General features: G+C 25.9%; 9 protein-coding genes across 9 annotated transcripts; 5 read left to right on the plus strand and 4 right to left on the minus strand.

Annotated features, from left to right (window-relative positions):
* Positions 1–1,276: 1,276 nt before the first annotated feature.
* Positions 1,277–3,566, plus strand: DICPUDRAFT_5958 (uncharacterized protein; the record flags this gene model as incomplete). Its single annotated transcript, XM_003291150.1, has 2 exons — positions 1,277–2,065; positions 2,139–3,566. Coding segments are annotated over 2 exons (2,217 nt in total), but the record flags the coding sequence as incomplete, so codon positions are not given.
* A 252-nt stretch (positions 3,567–3,818) lies between these two features.
* Positions 3,819–4,606, minus strand: DICPUDRAFT_89291 (uncharacterized protein; the record flags this gene model as incomplete). Its single annotated transcript, XM_003291159.1, has 3 exons — positions 3,819–3,952; positions 4,038–4,392; positions 4,493–4,606. 3 exons carry the CDS (start codon positions 4,604–4,606, stop codon positions 3,819–3,821), a joined length of 603 nt encoding a protein of 200 aa, XP_003291207.1.
* Positions 4,607–5,089: 483 nt separating this feature from the next.
* DICPUDRAFT_155782 (uncharacterized protein) lies at positions 5,090–7,116 on the plus strand (the record flags this gene model as incomplete). Its single annotated transcript, XM_003291151.1, has 2 exons — positions 5,090–6,276; positions 6,354–7,116. The coding sequence occupies 2 exons, from the start codon at positions 5,090–5,092 to the stop codon at positions 7,114–7,116; spliced, it is 1,950 nt and encodes a 649-aa protein (XP_003291199.1).
* An 88-nt stretch (positions 7,117–7,204) lies between these two features.
* On the minus strand, positions 7,205–8,704 carry DICPUDRAFT_98930 (uncharacterized protein). The gene is made up of 3 exons (XM_003291160.1): positions 8,240–8,704; positions 7,740–8,057; positions 7,205–7,662 (listed from the first exon to the last, which is right to left on the minus strand). The coding sequence occupies exons 1-3, from the start codon at positions 8,337–8,339 to the stop codon at positions 7,358–7,360; spliced, it is 723 nt and encodes a 240-aa protein (XP_003291208.1). The 5' UTR covers positions 8,340–8,704; the 3' UTR covers positions 7,205–7,357.
* Positions 8,705–9,582: 878 nt separating this feature from the next.
* PEX11 (uncharacterized protein) lies at positions 9,583–10,519 on the plus strand. The gene is made up of 2 exons (XM_003291152.1): positions 9,583–10,321; positions 10,392–10,519. Exons 1-2 carry the CDS (start codon positions 9,597–9,599, stop codon positions 10,402–10,404), a joined length of 738 nt encoding a protein of 245 aa, XP_003291200.1. The 5' UTR covers positions 9,583–9,596; the 3' UTR covers positions 10,405–10,519.
* A 135-nt stretch (positions 10,520–10,654) lies between these two features.
* On the minus strand, positions 10,655–11,732 carry DICPUDRAFT_92631 (uncharacterized protein). The gene has a single exon (XM_003291161.1). The coding sequence runs from the start codon at positions 11,485–11,487 to the stop codon at positions 10,771–10,773; it is 717 nt and encodes a 238-aa protein (XP_003291209.1). The 5' UTR covers positions 11,488–11,732; the 3' UTR covers positions 10,655–10,770.
* A 199-nt stretch (positions 11,733–11,931) lies between these two features.
* DICPUDRAFT_38648 (uncharacterized protein) lies at positions 11,932–13,851 on the minus strand (the record flags this gene model as incomplete). The annotated part of the gene is made up of 2 exons (XM_003291162.1): positions 11,932–12,521; positions 12,684–13,851. 2 exons carry the CDS (start codon positions 13,849–13,851, stop codon positions 11,932–11,934), a joined length of 1,758 nt encoding a protein of 585 aa, XP_003291210.1.
* A 938-nt stretch (positions 13,852–14,789) lies between these two features.
* On the plus strand, positions 14,790–18,776 carry DICPUDRAFT_155787 (uncharacterized protein; the record flags this gene model as incomplete). The annotated part of the gene is made up of 2 exons (XM_003291153.1): positions 14,790–14,792; positions 14,859–18,776. 2 exons carry the CDS (start codon positions 14,790–14,792, stop codon positions 18,774–18,776), a joined length of 3,921 nt encoding a protein of 1,306 aa, XP_003291201.1.
* A 339-nt stretch (positions 18,777–19,115) lies between these two features.
* On the plus strand, positions 19,116–23,858 carry DICPUDRAFT_95315 (uncharacterized protein; the record flags this gene model as incomplete). Its single annotated transcript, XM_003291154.1, has 3 exons — positions 19,116–19,279; positions 19,348–22,798; positions 22,857–23,858. 3 exons carry the CDS (start codon positions 19,116–19,118, stop codon positions 23,856–23,858), a joined length of 4,617 nt encoding a protein of 1,538 aa, XP_003291202.1.
* Positions 23,859–23,860: the final 2 nt, after the last annotated feature.

Raw genomic sequence — 23,860 nt, forward strand, 5'->3', positions numbered from 1 at the left:
TCTTTTTTTTTTTTTTTTTTTTTTTTTTTTAAATTTTAAAAAAGAGAACAGAATATATACGGGATAAATTTTTTTTTAAAAAAAAAAGTTTTTTTTGGAAAATGAATTTCCTTATATAGAGGGGGAGCCATATAAAATATTATTTAAAATGAAAATAATTATTTTTTTTCTATTTTTTTCATTTACCCCCAAATTCCCACATTTCAATGATCATAATTCAAAAAAAAAAAACAAATATTATTTAAAAAAAAAGAAATAAAAAATCATTGTACTTGTACTTTTTTATTCTTTATTTCAATCTTTGTGCTATTGTGTAAATTGTGTATTTTTTTTTCACACTATATACATAATTTTTTTAAATAATATTTTTTTTTTTTTTTTTTTAAATTTAATTTAATTAACTATAATATTTGTATTTTTATTTATATATATTTTTATTTTTTTTAATTTTAATTTTTTTTATTTTTAATCATATTATTGTGCTTGTTTATCTATTAATTTTTTTTTAATAGCCAATTATAGCAAAAATAATTATATAGTTAGATAAATAATAACAATTATATTGCAATATTTAAATATAACCTATTTAGTACAAATTGTGTCTAAAAATAATTATAGTCGCAAATTATAATTATAATAATAATAAACAAAGGTTATAATTTTATATATTAAGAGGATATCAATTATCAGTCCATTGTTGTAAAAAATAGCACAATTCTAAACTTTTATTTTTATAACAAATCTATTATTAAAATTAAAATTGGATTCGAAGTCTAAAAATCTTTTTTTTTTTTTGTATTATAATTTTTTTAATTTGTAGTAGTTTTTTTTTTTAAATAAAGGGGAGTTGTTATCTTTCCTTTTATAAACAACTAATTAGTAATTATTTAATTAATTAATTTAAAAAAAAACTAATTATATAACACTATAGTTATTTAGTTTTCGTTTTTATAATTATTAAATCTTGTGTTTTTTTTTTTATAGAAATTAAAATTATTATTATAAAGTCCAATAAAAAACCCGTTTTTTTTATAGTAATATTATTACAGTAATAATAAAATAATAAAAATAATTCTAATAAAAATAATCTATTCATTTGTAATAAAAATAAAAATATAAATCCTATTTATTTTAAAAAAAAAAAAAATTATAACAATTATTTACTTTATTTTATAAGCCTAATATTTTAATATTAAATCATAAACAAAAAAAAATAATAATTTATAAAAAACATTAAAAAAAAACCAACAAATTCATATTTATTTTCAAAAAGATGAAATTAATTTTATTTTTAATAGCAATTATATTTATAGTTAAATGTAAGGCTAGTAGTAATTTAGTTTCCGATATAAATAACGATGGGGGCGGAGGAAATGGGGGAGTCAATATTTTTAATAGTAATAATATGACAATGATATACGATGAAAAGTTAAGCGATTCATTCACAATTCCGATTGAATATAGTGACAAAGTATTTACACAAGTTAAATCCCCAACTCATTCTGGTAATTTTAGTATTGCTTTCACAACAGATTTTTATATATTCAGTAAAGCCAATCAATATCAAAATATTACTTTAAATAAACAAGTGTTCAAGTGTTTAAAGCTTTGGGTATATCCATCAACACCACAACAAGATTTAACTATATCATTAATTAATGGCGATAAGGAGGTACATGCTCTACCAATTATCAATCAAATTAATCCAATTAATTCATTTTCGCGTTCTTCATACCTTCCACCAAATAAATGGAGCGAGATTAGTATCGATTTAGAGTACTTTCCATCCATTGATTACAAAGCAATCTGGTTTCTTCAAAGACATCCAAACAGTTCAATTTTTTTAGACGATATCGGTCTAAAGAGAGCAGACACCCAAAGAAATAGAAGAATACTCTATAAGGGTGGTATTCAAGGTTACGGTGTTATTATCCACGAGGATAAAGGAATTAAGCTCTACCAAAATGTTAAAACTTATAAAAAGTCACCATTTTCAATTGTTTTTAATATGAAAAAATCAAGAACATTTTCAATTGATTTTCAAAATAGATTCGAAGTTAGAAATGTAAGTGAAAATATAGATGGGTAATTAATAATAATATATAAATAGGCTATTAACTTTTTATTTATTTTTATAGGCTACTTTAGATTTAGTATTTCATATTAATTTAAAAAAGAAATTACCAACAAATGGTGATATTATGGTATCATTTATCCCAATTCATCCTTTAGATTTTACACCAAAATTCCTTTTATCTGGTAGTAAAAAGGCCCCATGTGAATACGTTACATTACCAAATGATAAATGGATCAAATGTACAGTAAGAGTTCCTCAACAGATCGAATTCAGAAAAATTCAATTCTCTTTTTCAAATCCAAATATAACAACAAGCTACCATGTGTTTTTAGATAATTTTTATTTACAACAACCAACTATTCAATCATTGCTTTCAATTAATAATCCCGATCAATCAAATAACCTTTTAGATTTTTTCCAAAACTCAGCACGTGCAGTCAACAAAGAAATTATATCAGATACATTGATCGCAAGTAATTTAAAAAGAAATGATAAAATTGAACAAATTAAAAAAGATATAATCAATAAAAAAGTAGAGAAGGAATTAAAAAATATTCAAAATAATAATAACAGTAACAGTAACCCAGAAATTATAGTAAATAAAAAAAATAATATATTAGAGTCAATAGAAAACAAAAACAATAGTCAAATCAAAACTTCAATTATAAATAAACAACAGGTACTAGGACAAACTTATTTTTCTTTTGAAGGTATAAACCCAACATTCGTTACTACCATTGGTCAAAAACTAGCATGGGGTCAAGGTTTACCAGATATTACATTTAGATGTCCTAATCCCAGAGCTATTATAAAGTCTCAAACACTTTATTATGGAGATGATTTCGATAAGGATGATTTTGTGTCAATAGTAGGAAAAGACCCATTAAAAATTTTAACATTTGGTGGTGTAAACAGAAACGAGTTTAAATTTTTAAATTTAAATTTCAACTCTCCATTCAATGATTTCTATTTATTAGTTTCAATTGACCAATATGAAGAAGTCTGGATCTCTGCTTCAAAACCAGACGGAACTGTTACAAATAATTGGAAGGTTATCAAGGACGGGTACTTAACATCAAAAGGTAACTATTACTCAAGAAAAAGAACTTTAATTTTTGACCAGGAGGCATTCCAATCACCAAGCAATTTAAATAATAATAAAAAAGAAGTCAATAATAAAAATAGCAATAAAGTATCCCCATCAATTATATCGCCAACACCATACACACCATTTTTAAAAGAAGATAATCAAAATATAAATGAAGCCATTTTAGACTCTGTTAATAATAATCTCCCAATTAAAACAAAGATTAAGGGTGATCAAGGGTTTTATTTAAAAGCAGCAAAAACATCAGATATTAATCCACCAATGAACTACATTATCTTAAAACAACACGATTTAATATCAGGAATTTCATTCTCAATGGTCTCGGATCGTACCACTTCAAGTTTCTTCTATGCACTATTGGCAAGACCCAACAATGAAAACAACAGCAACAATAGCAGCAGCAGCAACAGCAGTAGTAATAACTCTAGTGATAGTGAATCAGATTCTGACTCTACATCATTAGAGCCACCACCACAACCAGTTATGCCATCCGGTGTTTCTCCTGCTGAATCCAAATGAGCTTATTATTATTAAACTATTAAATAAATAATTAGATAAATAAAATACCAGGCTTTTTCTTTTTCTTTTATTTTTATTTTTTTTTTAATTTTTAAACTATTTGTTTATTTTTATTTAAAGGTTTTTTTTATTGAAATTTTTGAAATTAATCTTTGAATATGATCTGTTTGAATAAATCTTATTTAAATGTGGAGTTTCAACAAAAGTGGCAGAGATATAGAAAACAATACCAACTAAAATTGAACATACTGTATGTATTTTATAAAATTTTAAAATGTGTTGTTGTTAGTAAAACTAATAACCAAAATAATATTTGAATATTAAACAACTTACAATAACCTGTCATACTTTGGTATCTAATAGCGGCACCGATGGCGGCAATAGTGGTACCAACATATTGTGGATCACTGAAATAAACGTATGGACCAGTGGTAACTGGGGCATCCATGAGATGACCAAAACTATCACCATTATACATACCTTTAATACCTAATGCTTTAAGAGTCCAAATATTTAATAAAATACCAAAGATGAAGCAAGAGTTACCAAAAAATTTAGCAACTTCTTGTGGGAAAAGAACTAATGAGTTTTGGTCTTTATCGATTGCTGCATTAATAAAATGGTCACGAATAAGAGCTGAAATAACTAAATAAACTGCATAATAATAAATTGTTTGTTTACCAATAATCTAAAATTGAAAATTAATTAATATTAATTAATATTTATAATTTGATTATTTTAAATTTTATATGATTATTATTATTATCATTAATGGTTTATGATTGTACTTTTGTAAATGTTCTAGTTTTATATTCGAATTGAGCAGTTGCATTATAGTTTACAACATGTAAAACAATTGCAATAAATGCAATAATTAAATCGGTGGTGAAAAGTTTTTCCATTTCCATTGTGTGTGATCAAAATGATGATTTGGGAAATTAAAAAAAAAAAAAAAAAAATTTTGAAAAAAAAAAAAATTTTAAAAAAAAAAAAAAAAAAAAAAAAAAAAAATAGGATGGGGGTGTTGAACATACAAACCTAATATACTATTTAAGTAAACATATATTTATTTTTAGAATACATGATTTCTTTTATCTTTTTATTTTTTTTTATTTTTTTTATTTTTTTTATTAGATAAACGAAAAAATAAAAAATTAATTTAAAAATAAATTTTAAAAAAAAATTAAAAAATATTTTTTTTTTTTTTTTTTAATTTTTATATTTTTTTTTTAATTTTTTTATTTTTAATGTCAGATTTATTTTATTAAACAGTTTATAAAATAATAATATCTGCTCTTTTAGATAGATATATATATTACATATATATATGGTATATATATACTATTATATAATAATTAAAACTTAAATTAAAAAAATATAAATAAATGTCAGAATCAAACATAAAAGGTGTTGATAGTGGGTACCATAATTACCCGCCACAACACCAAACACACCAACAACACCAACCACAACCACAACAACACCAACCACATCAGTCATACAACAATAACTACCCACCACCAACACAACAACATTATTCACATCACCATAATACTCACCATGGTGGTCATTACCAAAATAATATAAATTCATCCTCACATCCACCATACAATGATGAAACAGACTCTTATAACAGAAGCTCAAGTAGTAGCGGAGGTGGCTATTATGGGAAAAGGGATTACAGAGATTATAGAGATTCAAACTATGATGGTTATAGGTCATCTTCATCAAGAAGTGGTTGGGAAAGAAGAGATGAAAGGGGTCCAAGTAGAGGAGGAAGTGGATCACATTACAGAGATTCACATTATAATGATAGAGGTCACCACAGCCAATATCCATCGTCATCATCATCTCAGCACTATTATAATGATAGGGATAACTATCGAAGTAGAGGTAGAGATAGCTATTATGATCGTCCATATAATGATAGATACAGCGCAAAAGATAAAGAATATAGCACTGAACAGCAACCACCACCACCGCTATCACACTCACAACCACAATCACAATCACAGTCTTCACTTTCTGCAAATACAACCATAAATTATGATACGACTACCACCACCGCCACTGTGGAAACCACAAAAAGCTCAAAGTGGGATACAACCGAAAGTCAACCATTTATACCAAAATCTAAACTTTCTAGTGCAGCCTCACCGACATTACACTCGCAACAAAAAGTTTATAAGCAACCAACACCAATAGTATCAAAACTATCACCACCAATATCCACACCCTCCACCTCAACCTCAACTTCAATATCTACATCAACATCTTCCCCAATAACAGCGCCGCAACAAAAAACATTTAACATTGATTCAATGGAACAAGCAGAATTTTCTTTTTTCCAGCAAAAATCAATCCAAATTTTAGATATTTTAAAGAATAATGGAACATTTGATACCATTAGATCAATAATAACGGATTATGTTAAAGAAAAAGGAATTGGTGATTCAATTGTAAAGAAAACCCAAAATATCCTTAACGACAGTGAAATTTTAGAAGTTTATTCTAAAACCAAAGCAATACATAAAAGAATTATTATGTCAGAATTAAAAAAAGATACCGAACCGTAAGTTTTTATTCCCGTATAGGAATTCAACAATAGTAATTATCCCATACTCACAAATTTATTATTTATAATAACAGTGTAATGTCATTTATTTATAAAGAAATAAAAGATGTTTTAAATGATAAGGATAGCAATGTATATAAAGCAATATCGGATAATATTTCAAAAGTTTTTACAACAGTCTTATTAAAAGAAAAAGATCCCTCTTCACCAACCATCGCATCAACCAACGGAAAGAGTAAAGACGAAAATAAAAATCCATCATCCTCATCATCATCATTATCTAAACCCAAATCATCTTCTACACCAAATAATGTAACAACATCAAAAAGTACTAAAACAAATAATGTAAGAACAACTGCTACTGGTGCATCATCGTCAACTATATCCACCACAGCATCACTAACACCATTTGATAAAATACCAAAAAAAGCAAAATATTATAGTAGCGATAGTGATAATAGTGACAGTGAATCGTCCGAATCCGAGGATAGCTATTCGTATAGTGAAGAAGATAACAAAAAATCGAAAGCACGATCCAATAAAAAATCAATAAAATATAATAATAAAACAAATAATAAATCCACCACTACCATAAATAATAATAAAGAATCAAAAAAATCAACATCATCATCATCATCATTTTCAAAAAACAAAACAAACAACAAAGAAAACTCACCAGACTTAGAATCTGGTGAGCTTTCATTAAATAGTAGCACTAATAATTCACCACCATTATCGAACACTACAATTAATTTTGCAACTGTTATAACTCCAAACAAGAGAAAGAATATCGAGGAACTTAATGGTGGCAAAGCCACAAAGAAAAGACAAGTTTAGATAAATATATTATATTTTATATTGCGTGTATATAAATAAATTTATTTAAAAAAATTAACGTAAAAAAATATTTATAATATATTATTTTATTAAACAAATAATAATTTAAAAAGAGATTATCTTTTTTTCTTTTTTTTTTTTCTTTTATTTTTTTATTTAATGGATTTATATATATTTGTTATGGTTTTAGTTTATTATTTATTTAAAAAAAAAAAAAGAAATTTAATATTATTTATTTTTCTTAAAATAATTGAAGGAACCATGACTTTAAAACAAATAAAAGTATGAATTCTGATAACATAACACCAAAGACAAAGAAACTTAATAAAGCTTTCCATGTTAAAACCACTTGCCAATGTCCCAAGGCATTGATTCTTAATGTTGATTCATAATAAGACATATTAAAAACTTCTTTAGTTACTGGAATATATAAATACATTGCTTTTTCGTCGGCAATTCTTTGATCTAGCATTGTGACAACATTACCAGATTGGATATCTACCAATTGATATAACTGACCATATTGACCTGCTACACTATTATTATCTAATATAATAATATAAAATTGGTTAGCTAAGGTGTTATATGTTATAAATATATAATTAAAAAATATAAAGTATTACATTTTCTTGATAAAGCTTGAAGGCCATAATTTAAAAAGACAAATGAGTTTGAATGATAGATTAATAAAACGATTTGGAAAACCAGTGGAACTAAAAGAAATACTATATAAAAGAATGGCTTTAAAGAGCTTTCACCTGCAATAAATAGAATCCAAAATGTTAAAACACCTGGTAAAATAAATAAAAATAGTAACATTGGATGGAATAAGAAAATAAATTTCATCAATAAACCTGTGGGTCTTGGAGGTTCTGATAATATATTTCTGTGAGAATTGAATAATGAATCTTCATCTTCAATATCCATTTCTAACTGATTATCTATAAGAAAATTATATTTGTAAAGTGGTAATATAATGAAAAAAATTAATATAATATTTTTAATTAATATAAAAAAAAAAACAAAAGAAAAAAAAAAAAAGAAAATTTAAAAAAAAAACAAAACAATATATATTTTTTTAATTAAAATATTAATAATTATAAATGAACAAACAAATACCTACTTAGTGAGGTAAAGTCATAAGTGCTACTCTTGTTTAATGAATCCATAGGTCTAAATGGACTTTCAAAATAAAACTGTTGTTTTGGTGGGGATTGATCCATTATTATAATTTTTTTTTTTTCTATATAATTATATGGATTTCTAAACTAAGAATATTAACAAATGTAATATATCTTTTAAATATTATTATATTATAAAGCTAATGAATATTTTAATTTAATTTAATTTAATTGAAAGTTATTATTAATATTTTACTAACAACAACAATAGACAACTATTCAATTATAATGTGTGGTTTTTTTATTTGTATTTGTTTTGTTTTTTTATTTTTTTTTTTTTGAAAAGAAATAATAAATTATAATGATTAAAATTGAATTTAATTAAAATGATTAATTTTTTTTTTATTTATTTACAGCTGATCATTTATTTATTATAACTATTATTTTTATTATCTCTTTTATTGTATAAAAAAAAAAAAGGGTATTATTAAAATTTAATTAAAATTAAGGTTAAAAAATAAAAAATAAATTTAGAAAATTTTATAATAATAATTTTTTCATATTATTATTATTATTAATTAAAAAATTAAATATTATTATTATTGTGAAAAAAAATACCCCTAAAAATCCTCGCACACTAACACACACACACACACACACACACACACACATTATAACACACTTATATATGTAATAAACACTTATATGTTCTTACATCCTACAACATTGTATAAATTAAAGAAATATATGTAAATATAAATATAAATAAAAATAATTTTTAAAAAAAATAATTATTTAATAATATTAAATAAATATATAATTTTAAATAATATTAATTTTATTATATCTATAAAAATATATATAAAAAAAGAAAAAAAGTTATAAATAAAAAATTAAAATTGTTAAATTTCTTTGTGATTATATCATAATAATAAAAATCTTTTTATATTAATCTCTATTAATTTATTTGGATATTTAGAAAAATTAAAAAAGGTATTTTAATCATCATGTTGGATAAAATAATTGTGTATAATTTTATGTTGCAATTACAGTAAAAATTGTGATTTCATAAATTTCTATATATGAAACATTGTATGGTGTTTTAAAATAAATAAAAAAAAAAAAAATATAAAAAAAAAAAAAAAAAATAAAATAAAATTTCAAAAAAAAAAAAAAATTTTAAAAAAAATAAATTTTAATTTTTTCACATTATTCGTTTAATTTATCTTTTTATATATTTATATACATAACTAAAATACTTATTCTTTTTTTATAAAATTATAGTTTCTAACGAATATATCAGTACACATATATATTTTAGAATTATAATAAAATAATAGTAATAAGTAAATCAATAATATGACAGTTTTATCAAAACAAGGTTATTTAAAATTTAATGCATTTTTAGAAAAATTAATTAAATTATTAGCACAAACAAGTGGAAAAGACAAGTTTGCAAAGATTCTTCAATATGGTGCCAAATTATTAGGATATATATTTTTAAGAAATAGTCCAAAGGGTCAATGGGTTGGTATTATGAAGAAATTAGAAACTACTTCAGGTTCAGCTCGTAAAGTTTGGCGTTTAGGTAATACTTTTGCAGAACAACAAAAGATCATTTCATTATTTAAAGTCGCCAAGCCATTTGGATTCCTCAATATATTAGCATTAATCAGACAATCTGGAATGTATTTCTACTGGGTATTCGATCATTTAATTCTTGGTACAAATATTGGTATTTGTAAATTCGATACCGTAAAATTAGGTTGGTACTCTAGCGTCAGTTGGTTCTTTGGTTTGTTATGTTCAATCGTTATCGATCTCAACACATTATCAACCCTTTTAAAGAAAGAGAAATCACTCAAACTTTCAATTACCAACAACCAAGCTTCCGATACTGATAATAAAACCATTCAAGATCAATTTAATGAAGTTCAAATTAAGAAAAATGAAATTTATCTTACCTGTTGTAAAAATGCCTCAGATCTTTTAATTGCTGCTACATTATTAAAATTCTACTCATTCTCTCAAGGAACCGTTGGAAGTGCAGGTATTGTTTCTGCTCTTATTGGTGCTTACCAAATGTAATTATTATTTAATTTTATTATTATTTTATAATTTTTTCTTATACTAATTTTTTTATATTTAATTTAGGTGGCCAAAATAAACATTATCATTTTAAATTTATAACAATACATTAGCTAAATTACCGCAGGTAATATTTATAAAAATAAAAATAAAATTAAAAATAAAAATAAAAATAATCTTCAATTATTTAAAGCAACTTTAAACCAATACTTTCTCTTCAAATAAACTATTTTTTGGAAATTGTACATATTTATTTCGAAACTTTGTCTAAAAAAAAAAGAATAAAAAGAATAAAAAGAAAAAATAAAGATACAGTTTTTTTTTTTTTTAGTAATTTTATATATTTATTGTTATTAATGTTATTATTATTATCAATATTAATATATTAAAATTTATTTATAATATTTAAATAAATTTCTTCCTTTTTCTATAAATATTTATTTATTTATAAATATTTCTTTTTAGTTTTTTTTTTGTTGTCATCTTCTTCACTGCTTTCACCTTCGCTACTTGAAATTTCAGTTACTTTTGCTTTTGATGGTACAGTTGATCTTTTGGTAGTATTGCCTTTGACAGCAGCAATGGTTTTTTCCTTAGCGTCTTCCTTTGAAGCAGCAATGGTAATGTTGTCAGTGTTTTCGGTGGTAGTGTTGGTGGTTTCATTTTGACCCATTGAAAATGGACTTTCTTCAGTCCATGGACGTTTGAAGTTTGATTCATCTTGACCTAAAACGTAGATTTTGAATAATTTATTCTTGATGAAATTTTGTGGAGCCATAATTGATTGCATAGCAATTGGTTGGATGATACCCATTTTAAAGAATAAAAATGCAGTAATACCAATAGTGACAAGTGATTGGGTGACACTCTTTTTAAGTTGGGCTAAATCGTATTCGGATGCAGTTTGTTCGGAAGTTGGTTCATTTGGATCTGGTTTTGAAAACATTGATGGTGGGTTAACTGGTACACGAACAACAGTATTATTTGGTTTGGATTTGATACTGTTGAAAATATATAAATAAGCTAAAAGAATGGTAGCTTGAATTACACCAAATGCACATTGAGCATAAAAAACATTTTGTGGATTTGTAAAATCGATCTTTTGAATTAAAAATAATGAACCAAATGTTATGGCCATATCTGTCATTTTATTTGAAAACATTTTTTATATTTATATTTATATATATATTCTAAAATATATATACTATATTATTATTATTAATTTAGCCTGTATACTAAATTTTATCTTTGTGTGTAAAAGGTGTGTGTGTGTGGAAAATGTTTATAATTTTTTTTTATAAAAATATATTTTATTTTTTTTAAAAAAAAAACACAACAAAACGATTTAATTTATTATTAAAAAAAGTAAATAAATAAAAAAAAAAAGAAATATTTATTTATTAATTGATAACAATAATTTAAAATAAAAAAAAAAATATTAAAAAAAATTTTTTAAAACGAAAGTGAAAAAAAATAAATAAAAAAATAAAAAAAAAAATTTAAAATTAAAAAAATAAAAAAAAATTGAAAAAAAAATAAAAATTAAAAAAAAAGAAGTTAAAAAAGAATTTTTATCCCAAATGAGCCAAATTATTATTTTTATCGTTTATTTATTACAAATGTGGTGACGTCTTTTACTGTACATTATTAGTTTACTTGAAACATTTTCCAAGACGGCCCTATACAGTTTTTCGTTCATTACGTGGAACTCATCGAAATATTTTAATGAGAGCGTTTTGAAATCTTCATTATTTACAATAAATATAACTTTTGAGGCTTGGTATTGCTGGGAAAATTGATATGATTGTTGTTGTTTTAATTTTTGTAATTTTTCCATATTTTCATTTTTATAGTTATTGAGATAAGTGTACATTGGGGTTGATAGTTTAATAACCGGAGATAATAAATAATTTTCTGGGTTGAACGAGGTAAATATATTTTCTACAAGGAATTTGGTTAATGGTAAATTTAAATTATATATACAGTAAGACAATGCTATGTTGTTGATATCAAAGCTTTGAAGTTGATATTTTTCATAGATAAATCTGGTTTTTTCTAAATCTAATCTTTTAATTGAAAACATGAATAATTTCTTTTCATTTAATTGATTTTTATCGTAATGTAATGTCGAGGGGGATGACGAGGGAGGTGATGATGAAAGAGAACGAGTTAATGTAAGAGATGATAATGAAAAATCTAATGATGATAATGATGTAAATGTTGTTGAAATTGATGAGGAAGAGCAAGATGTAGTTGTAGTAGTTTTTGTAGTGGTAGCAGTGGTATTATTACTATGTATGCCATTATTATTGTTTATATCGGTACTACAATTATTGAAACTATTTATGTTTATTCTACTATTTAATGTTGGGAATGCTTTAACTGCTCTATTATAAATATTTTTAAAAATTTCAAAGTTTGAATATCTAACTGAATCGAATACCAATCTTTTAAATTCTTTTATTGTTAATTTGTGATTAAATTCATCAAAGAGATAGTTTATATTGTTTATGAGTTCATTTGAAATGGCCCTATTTAGAAATTCTAAAAAATGGTCCTTTGAAAATGGTTCACTAGAGTATTTTTCTAAAAGTTTTACAATTTCTAAATTCTTTTGGTATAGTGAATCTTTAAAGATTGTGTTTACTTCACTTTGATTGAATAGTTGATTGTCCAGTATATATTTTACAATGTTGAAATGACCATTTCTAACGGCGAAACGTAGACCCTCATCAGTTATATATCTGTTGGTATAGTTTTTCTTTGGGTCGTCACTTTGTATGTGGTTTCTAAGTGTATTGAAATTATTGATTGCTATAATATTGTTTTCGTATAAATATTTGTAAATATCCAAGTGACCATATTGGCAGCAGTAATCTAAAGCTTTGGTGGAGCAGCCTTCCGTTCTATTTTTGTGTAGGTATTGCACCATTTCAAAATGACCGTTTTTACATGCTAAATTCATTGCTGTTTTTGAACAGCCTGCAGTTGTACGCTCCGTTAAAAGCTCTACAATATCTATATACCCATTGGCGGATGCTTCGTCAATGGCGTCTTTTGATGCTCCTTCAGTTCTGTTATCTAATAAAAACTCGATAATATTTTTAAAACCCTTCCAACTTGCGTTATCCAATGCCTTGAATGTGGCGCTGTGTTTCTGTTCATGTAAAAACTTAACAACATCCAATGAACCAGCAGCACATGCATAGTCTATAAACATAAAATCGTAATGTTGAAACTCTTTTCTTAGACCATTATAAATATGCTCGAATAGTTTCACATCTTTAACCGACTTGCAAATTGTAATTAATGAATTCTCTGTTATTTTTAATGGATGTTTAGTTGTTATCATATCCTTTAAAAGCATCCACTTTTCATTTACACATAACCAATCAAGTGTCTTAATTTGATGATATTTAAAAACTCGATTTTTGCTATACTTTTTTGAGTTTATTAAATTTACATATTCGAATATAAGTTTCCTTAAATAGTTATTTCTAAAAACTAGAAAGAAAACCCTATCCATTATATTTATTTATTTATTTATTTATTATTAATATAATTATTATTATTTAATAATAATTAGGTAATAATAATTTATTTTATTATTTACATAAGTGTGTCAAAATTTAAAAATCAAAAAAAAAAAAAAAATAAAATAAAATAAAATAAAATAAAATAAAAATCAAAAAAAAAAAAAAAAAAAAAAAAAAATGATTATTCTCTTAGTTTTATGAATATTTAAATGGGAATTTATTTATAAAATTTTATATTAGTTATAAATCAATGAATTTGTATTTTTAAATCCCTTTTTGAAATTATTATTATAATAATTAAAATTTTTATTTTTATTTTATTAATTGTTTAATTTCTTTATTTTTTTATTTTTTTTATTATATTCTCTCTGAACATAATAAATTATAAAAAGTTAAATTTTTATTAACTTACACATTATATATTTATTGATATCAATAAATTTTCATCAACTTCGCAGAGAGATGGAAAATGCTTTATATATATTTTTGTAATTATTTTTAATCCCAGATATTTTGGTAAAAATAAAAATAAAAATAAAAATAAAAAAAAAATAAAAAAAAAAATTAACCGTTTTTTTTTAAAATTTTTTTTTTTTAATTTTTTTAAAAATTTTCTTTACTTTATTACCAATTTATTTAGGTAAAAGTAATAATAAATTATATCTTAATAAATAATAATATCCAATTTAAAAATCAACAAACCGCTCAATAAAAAGAAGTTAAATAATTTATTTTTAAGTTATAAAAATATCACAATTGTTTTATTTAAAAACAGAAGAAATTTTTTTTTTTTTTTTTAAAATCAAAAAACACACAAATAATTTCAATAAAGATACAGATTAATAAATAGCAATTAAATATAGTTGTGATGATTTTTAAAATAATATAGAAATTTTTAAAAAAAAAATAAAAAAAATAACCCTACAAAATGGTAAGTTTTTTTTTATTTTTTTATAAATTTTTTTATTTACAATTAATATTAATTTAAAAAATATAGGGTTCTAAAGTTTCAAAATTATTGGAAGAATCAGCAAAAGCAAATTCAAAAGAAATTAATCTAAAAGAACATACTTTAAAACATATACCAATTGTTTTATGTACAAATTTTAGTTATATTGTAAAATTAAATTTAAATGATAATTTAATTAAAGAAATACCAGCGGATATATATAAGTTAAGGGCACTAAAGATACTATGGGTAAATAATAATAGAATTACAAGTATACCGGATGAAGTAGGTTTATTATCAGAGTTAGAAGACTTTCAAGTTGATGGTAATAATATAGTTAGAATTGGAAGGGTGTTTTTCGAATTAAAAAAGATAACAGACTTATCACTCTCAAAGAACCATTTGAAGGAGATTCCAACTGATATTAGCGATTTCAAGACCTTAAAGTCATTGCATTTGGAACAAAATCAATTAACAGCATTGCCAGGATGTTTGTCATCAATGTCACAATTAAGAACATTAAATGTGGGTCAAAATCAAATTGAATATATATTTAATGATTTTTCAAATATACCATCATTAACAGCCCTTACATTATTTGCAAACCGTTTGAACAATCTACCTGATAACTTTGGTCGTTTAGCAAATTTAGCAAATCTTAATCTTCGTAGTAACAATCTTTCAACTCTACCAGATTCATTCCATCAATTGAAGTCATTAACAACTCTTTCACTATGGGATAATCAGTTTGAAGTTTTTCCAATTTCGTTGTGTGGTTGTTCTAGTCTTACCGAGCTCAGTTTTAGTAATAATGGTCTTGTAACTATACCACCAGAAATTAAAAATTTAACAAAACTTAGAAAGCTTTATCTTCAATACAATCAAATCGAAACCATACCAACAGAAGTACGTTACCTTGTAAATTTAAATCATCTATTATTGCACCATAATCGCTTAACCCAAATTCCATGTGAAATATCTGTTCTATCAAAAACATTAGATTCCATCAATCTTAGTGGCAATCCATTGCCTACTAAAATACTTCAAAGTGACCAACAATCATTAATGCGTTATCTTTTGGCAGAACTTAATATTCGTCGTGATGTAAGTGCTAGATTAATTCAAAGACACTATAGAGTATGGAAGAAACAGTTCAGATTTAGAAATGTAGTATTTGCATTGATAGAGACCAATAAAATTCAAAAGAATATTGTTATAGCGAATCAAACAGCGAAAATTATTCAAGCAGCAATTAAAATTCAAAGATGGTATCGTTCACGTAAAATATTAAACATTTGGTATGAATTGGTTTCAAAAGTTTGTTTATTATTAATTGTAAATAGTCCAACTCAATCATTATCAAATATCATTGAAAATAATAACAACAATGGAAACAACAATGGTGGTTCATTAACCCGTAGTGCAAGTAATGTAAATAGTTTAACAAGTTCACCAAAAATGATATCACAACGTAAACAAAGCCAAAGAAATTTCCTCCGTGAACATAAAGATATTCGTGAATTAGAAGAGCTTTCAAATGTCGAATCTGATCATGACTCTGACGAGGAAGAAAGAAAATTACGTGAAATTAAAGAGCAAAAAGAGTTAAGAGAGATTAATTTCTTGGGAGAACAGTTTTCAATTGGTAATATTAGTAGTGGAAGTTTGGGTAGTTTAGTAAGTGCTTTCAATGGTGCATCCTCCACCTCATCGGTAGTAGCATCTGCAACAGAAGAAAACACTATCGAAAAGAAATTAGAAAAACAAAAGAATGAAAAAAAGAAACACCAACAAAAGATTATTAGTGGTAGATTGGGCTCATTGTACGGATTTGAAGAGCCTGATATTCAAGATGTTAATATCATCTATCAAGATTCAATTATCAAAGCTGCAACAGTTCCAAAGTTAATTGAACATCTCTGTAATATAGATTATACTGAAGAAGGTTATTCCAGATATTTCTTTGCAACCTATCAATCATTTATTAAGGCAGTTGAGCTTTTCCAATTGCTTTGTGTACGTTATCACATTGAACCCCCAATGCATGCAAGTGCTTTGGAGTTGGCTCAGTTTAAGAAGACCATTAAGCCCCGTATTCAAGAGCGTGTCATTGATTTAATGGGTTACTGGATACAAAATCATTTAACCAATTTCCAAGATGATCCAAGATTGTTAAGAAACTTTAATCAATTCATTTCAAATACTCTAATGTTGGAAAAAGAAACCTCTGCCAGAAGATTAATTGCAATCTTTAACGAAACCAAAAAGAAACACATTGATAATTTAGCAGAGCTCATAAAGTTATCTCAAAACGCACCTAAACCAATTTTACCACTCAGAACACCAGATGGAAGTGATTTCACATTATTGGATATTTCATCAATTGAAATTGCTCGTCAAATGGCATTAATTGATCAAACTTTATTATCTAAAATCACAGCAACAGAATTACTCTCAAAGAAATGGAGTAAGTGTACAGACGAGAACCAAAAAATTTGTCCAAATATTTTGACTATGATCGGTATCTTTAATCAATGTTCCAAATGGGTCAGTTCAGAGATTGTAGGTGAAAGATCATCAAAGGTCCGTATCAAAAAATTAAAGTTCTTTATTAAAATTGCTCAACACTGTTATGATATGCAAAATTTCAATGGTTTAATGTTAATTATTAGTGGTCTTAGTTGCAGTTCGGTGACCAGATTAAGAGGAACATGGGGTGCACTATCAAGTCATCGTCGAGAAAAGTTTGATCAAATGGAGCGTTTCGTTAATATGGAGGGTAACTTTAAACAGTATCGTATGCTTCTAAGTGAAATTAATGGTACACCATGTATTCCATTTGTCGGTCTCTATTTAATGGATCTAACCTTTATAGATGAAGGTAATCCATCTTATATTGGTGTTGACCTTGTAAATTTTGTAAAGAAACGTTTAGAAGCCAATTTAATATTAAGATTCCTTTCATTCAAAAATGTACCATATTGTTTCGAACCTGTAGCATTCATTCAAAATATGATTTTAGATTCAAGTCCAATGTCAGAAAAAGAACTGTACGATAAAAGCGTTGCCATTGAAAAAAGACATATTAGGAAGATTGCAAAAAAAGAGAATAGAGAAAAGAATAAATTAACCACAAGCAGTGTAGGTGATTTAGCTACATTAGCCACACCTTATTCACCAAAAGATACAAGTAAAACAACATCACCAAAATTATTATCAGTAAGCCATGATCCAACTATAGAGTTAAATGAAAGAAGATTAAAGAGAAATGATACATTAAATGGTTCGTCACCAGCAACATTCTTCCATCAACAATCACATCAACAATCTCATTCATCACCAACATTAGGTTCAGCTACTCACACAACCGTTTCAAATAATACAATCTCTTCATCGATGGCCTCAAAAGATAATACCTTTGGAGCTTCTTTATCGATTTCACCAAGACCAAAAATTCCAATATTAAACTTTAGTGTTTCAACATCAATTAGCCGTGGATCATCTCCAAACTCATCACCACGTGTACAACAGCAACATGCTCAACAAACAACTCCACCACAACAAATTACTCCTTCATCAACACCCACCAAACCATATCATCATGTAAATATTGAAAAAGTTAAATTAAATAATAATGGTGCTCCATTAAGTGATAGATCCCACAACAAAGAAAATAAAATTTCAAAAATTGAGTTGGGTGGTCAATTAAAAAATTCAATTTCAAATCCATACATTTCAAATGCAGGTAACACCAACGGCACAACATCACCAACCCTATCATCGCTCCCTACTTCAAAAAAAACAAGTAACCAAAATACAAGTATGAGCCAATCATCATCACTATCATTTTCAAGTAATTCACAAAACTCATCAAGAGATAGCAGTGCCCTCAATTCCCCAAGACAAATTCAACAACAAAATTCATCTGGTTATTTTGGATCAATTCCAATTCAACCTTCATTTTAAAAAAAAAAAAAAAAATTAAAATTAAAGTTATTTTTTTTTTTGTATATATTCTTTAGTATTTAAAAACAAAACAATAAAACAAATTGATCAAATCACAAAGGCATTCAAACTTGACAATTTCCCATATTTTAATCAAATAGTTGTAAAAAATAAAAATAAAAATAAATTAAATTTAATTAAAAATTTTTTTTTTTTTTTTTTTTTATATTTTTTAAATTTTATAAAATTTTTTTCAATTTATTATTTTTTTTTTTCTCTAATTAATATCAATTTATTTCTTATTTTTTTTTATTACTTTTAATATTTCAATTTTACACTTTAATTTATATACAATATATCATGTTTGGAAATTTATATGAAGGAGACGATGATATTAATAATGAGGGATTCATAGGACCACAATTACCCGGACCATATAACAGTAACAATTACAATGGTAAAAAATATTTAAGAAAACCAATTGATAAAAGATCTGACCATGGTTTTGTTGGTTTATTAAATCAGTAAGTAAAATTATTTATTTTTTAAAAAATAAAAAATTTGTTAATATTGACAAATTTAATTTTAAAAGAGGTGCAACATGTTATTTAAATAGCTTAATTCAAATGCTTTATATGACACCAGAGTTAAAGAATAATGTTTATAAATTAACTATTGATGATTTTGGAATATCAGAGTTAATAGAGAAAAGAGAAAAAGAGTTATTAAATAAAAGTAATAATGACCAAACAATAGAAAATAATAATAGTAGTGACAATAATATAAATAATAACGAAAACAATAATGACAATAATCAGGACTCATTTAATCAAATATTAGGAACAGAAAGTAATAATGTAAATAGTAATAATAGTAATAAAATAGAAAGTGAAGAAAAATTATTAAGTTCAGAATATGCACAAGAATTATTATTAGTTTATGGCTTAGAAAGAGAAAGGCTAGTAGATGCATTAAAGCTATACCCAACTCAAGATCAAATTGAAAGGTTAATGGATTGGTATTACAGTGATGCTCAATTAAGCAGCAGTTATAGTGGTAACACTGGCAATAGTAATTGTGATAGCGGTAATATAGTGGCTGCAGAAGGTATTGACCCATTATTTGGTGATTATTCAGATGCATTCAATTCTATGGAGTTTGAAACTTATCCATCTCCAAATTCAAGTTATAAACATTTAATTGAAACACCATTACCACCTACAGATAATTCAAAAGCAATTGTATTGTTTGATGAAGCGTCAACACTTAATCATTTTACTGGTGAAACTAAAAACAATACAAACGAAGATTCTTCTTCAACAACAACAACAACAACTACTACAACAAGTACAACAAAAACAGCTTCATCATCGACAACCACAACAACGACAAATAAAAAGAAGGGTAGAGTTATTCCATATGAATTACAAAGATTATTTTCAATGTTACAAAAAGGAAATGTTTATGCAATGTCAACTGAAGATTTAACCAAAAGTTTCGGATGGACCAGCGATCAATCATTTCATCAACAAGATATTCATGAATTAAATAGAATTTTATTTGACGCTGTAGAACACTCAATTAAAAAAACACCAATTGAAAATTTATTTAGCGATCTATACAAGGGCTCTTTTGTTAATCGTTTAACTTGTACCGAATGTGGAATGGTCAAGGATAGAATGGAGTTCTTCCAGGATATTCCCGTAACAGTAAAAGGCTTCTCCTCGATCGAAGAAAGTCTAAACTCTTTTACCTCACCAGAAACTTTAGATGGTAAAAATATGTATAGTTGCGATAGTTGTAATAAAAAGGTAGTTGCTACATTTCAAGTTAAATTGGGTAAAGTTCCACCAATTTTAATTTTTGCACTTCGTAGATTCGACTATGACTTTAGCAGAGGTACTAGAGTCAAGTTACACAACCGTTTTGAATTCCCTCAAGATCTCGATATGAAGCCATACATCATTGAGGATAATAATTCTGCTAGTGGTGAAAACGAAAAAGAAAATGACGGATCATTAGATTATGAATTATTTTCCGTATTAATACATAGTGGTGGTGCATTTGGTGGCCATTATCATAGTTATATCAAAGATGTTTTAAATATTGGAGGTAAAAAAGAAGAAAATATTGAAAGTACAAATAATACCAACAATGATGAACCATCAAGTGATTCAAATATCACCAATAATTTAACAACAGAATCAGCAGAATCAACTACAGCAACAGATGATACAGCAGCAACCGAATCACAAGGCGAAAATGGCAAAGATAATTCAGATGATAATAAGTTTTCAGGATGGTATGACTTTAATGACAGTTCAGTTTTACCAATTAAAGATAGTGTTGTAAAGAAGCAATTCGGTGGTAGTGATGAATGCGCCTACATGTTAATTTATAGAAGTAAAAAATTAAGAAATAATTTAGAAATTTATGATATTCCATTACATTTTGAAAAAGAAATCAAGGAATTTAACGAAGGTATCGAAAGAGATAGAGCCGAGTATGAAGTAACAGCCAATTCAATGTTTTTGACACCAAAGTTCCAGGAAAATATCGTTATTCACGATGGTATTATTTACAATAACAACAACAGCAAAAACAACAATAAGGAAGTTGAGCTTTTACAATTAGATATTTCATCAACCACTGAAGATCTTTATAAGTTAATTACATCCAAGTTCCCAGATGAAGTCGAGAGTATTCTTTCAAATAATAGTTCAGGTATCGTAATTCAAGAAATGTTTACCAAGGATGGTAAGGTTGGACTTCAACCACCTATTGTACCAAGTAGCACCACAAATATCAAAAAGGTTGGTCTTAGGGAAGGTTCTCAAATTTTAATTTGGAAAGGCGCCGATAAATCAAATATACCAATAAGATTCAACATTAAATATTTCTATAATAATCCAGACGATGTCGAAAACTATTTAATAAAGAATCAAAGCTTATCGATTAGCCGTGAATCTACCTATCAGAAATTAAAAGAAATTATCCATGGTTCCATTAGTGATGTTTGCACAACCGATAATTTAAATAAATTGATTCTCTATCAATTACCAAATCAAACTCTATTGCCATTCGAAGATGATTACGATATGCCACTTTCAAATCGTCTCTACAGCGATATAACTTTGTATGTTGAAGTACTTCCCAATGGTTTCACTTGTGCTGATGACTTGGATCATACTAATTCTCTAGTTAAAAAAGATTTCGAATTGAATAAAAGTAAAATTCAACTTTTCGTCAATGACAGATTCAAAAACATTTCATCAAGCATTGTTTCGGTTTCATCTGCTCCACCAGTACGTATTTTATCAGATCCAAAGAACACAATTTATCAATTAAAAGAAATTATATTCGACACTCTCTATCCAAATGAAAAGAAAGAGTGGATTGACCAAACTGTTATTCGTAAAACATTAGTTGGTGGATATGAAGGTACCATTATATCAGACGATACATTAACTTTGAAAGAGGCTAATATTGTAAACACTTCATTGATAATCTTTGAAAAGGGTCAAAGCTCTAAATCAACATTAACCATCAAATATATCCACGGAGTCGATAAGAAGCCAGCTCATCCAGAGCCACGTCTTTTAACTGATGTATCAAAGAACACTACAATTATGCAATTGAAAAAAGATATTTTATCAAGATTGAAAATATCTGAAGAAATAGCAAGTCGTTATATTTTAAGATTAACTGATATCTTTGAAGGTCCCAACAATATTATAGTTGAAGAAGATATGACAATCGAAGAAGTCGGAGTTAAATCACTTGAAACTCTTTGGATTGAAGAAGGTGTTATACCAGCTAAAGATCAAATTATCATCAAAATATCGCTTTATCAAATGAATAATGTTTCTCAAATACTTGGTGTAGCAGCATCTCCTATTTTGCATTTAAATCAAACCTATAACCCTATCGTACCAGATTTATTTACAATTATTCCTATAGGTGATTTATCAGTTGATAAAAAGCTCACATTATCCCAATTAAAAGATAAAATTTTAAATTGGGATTTATTCTTAAAACAATCTGTAAGTAGCAATTATTCTAAATATTTTAGAGTAATAAATATTAATTGTTTTTTTATAGTTTATTAATAAGGAAGAGCAGGACATTAGAATTTGGTTAGAAGAAAAATTATTAACTACATGCAACAAACCAATTACCAAGTTTAATATTTATCAAGAATCCACTGTCACCATTGAAGTTTATAATAAAGATTTAGAGAGCAAATCATCAGTTTCAGATTTAGAAGAGGGTGAGAATACACACAGCCACCATAAAGTTTCAAAACCATTATTGTTATATATCCATAAGAGAAGACCATTGGAGCAATCTTTCGAATATCCACCAAAGCAATTAATATTCAATGGTAAAACCATTAAAGATTTATATAGTTTCATTTCAACTAATTTTGGTGTTGAAGAGCAATTCCTTCATCTCTTTAAATATTTCCCAAATTATAAATCAAATCCATGGAGGGTCATTGAAGAAAGAGTAAATACAAATAATAAAAAATCAAATACTAAAGAAGTTGCAAATGAAAATAATGTAGATACAAATAAACCAAATCAAATTGATAATAATATCAATAATACACAAACATCATCAATTAGAATTGCTGAGGATAATATTGAAAAATCATCATTTGAAGATGAGAATCAACAAAATGTAACAACATCAACAACAGAAACAACACCATCAGTAGCAGCAACAGCAACATCTGAAGACTCTGCATTGGAAGAGGATAATGAATCGACTATGGAAAAAGCAACTAATAATATACCATTACCACCCCCACCACCACAAAAGAAAAAAGATCAAACTCAAAACAATTTAAATAATAGCAACAACGTAATTGTAGATTTAAGAGGCAAGCCATTCATGCTCAAAGATGGTGATATTATTGCTTACTTAGATACAAGAGATGATCCAGAACACAATGACAGATTCGCATTGGCAATGAATAACAATAGTAACTCAAGTGGTCAAAAATCTTCTGTTTATTTTGGTTCTTCTTATTTAGGTTCAAATAATAAAAAATATAGAGCCCAAGAAGTTGAATTAAAAATAGAATTGGATGATTTTTAAAA

Source organism: Dictyostelium purpureum, assembly GCF_000190715.1.
Source record: "Dictyostelium purpureum unplaced genomic scaffold DICPUscaffold_263, whole genome shotgun sequence".
Lineage (NCBI taxonomy): Eukaryota > Evosea > Eumycetozoa > Dictyosteliales > Dictyosteliaceae > Dictyostelium > Dictyostelium purpureum.

Excerpts from the sequence above, each read along its gene's own strand:
- DICPUDRAFT_98930 (XM_003291160.1), bottom strand. The coding sequence starts at position 8,339 with ATGGATCAATCCCCACCAAAACAACAGTTTTATTTTGAAAGTCCATTT. Across the intron at positions 8,058-8,239 it reads TTATGACTTTACCTCACTAA|ATAATCAGTTAGAAATGGAT; the intron begins GTAGGTATTTGT and ends ATTTTCTTATAG. Across the intron at positions 7,663-7,739 it reads TCAAGCTTTATCAAGAAAAT|ATAATAATAGTGTAGCAGGT; the intron begins GTAATACTTTAT and ends TTATTATATTAG.
- PEX11 (XM_003291152.1), top strand. The coding sequence starts at position 9,597 with ATGACAGTTTTATCAAAACAAGGTTATTTAAAATTTAATGCATTTTTA.
- DICPUDRAFT_92631 (XM_003291161.1), bottom strand. The coding sequence starts at position 11,487 with ATGTTTTCAAATAAAATGACAGATATGGCCATAACATTTGGTTCATTA.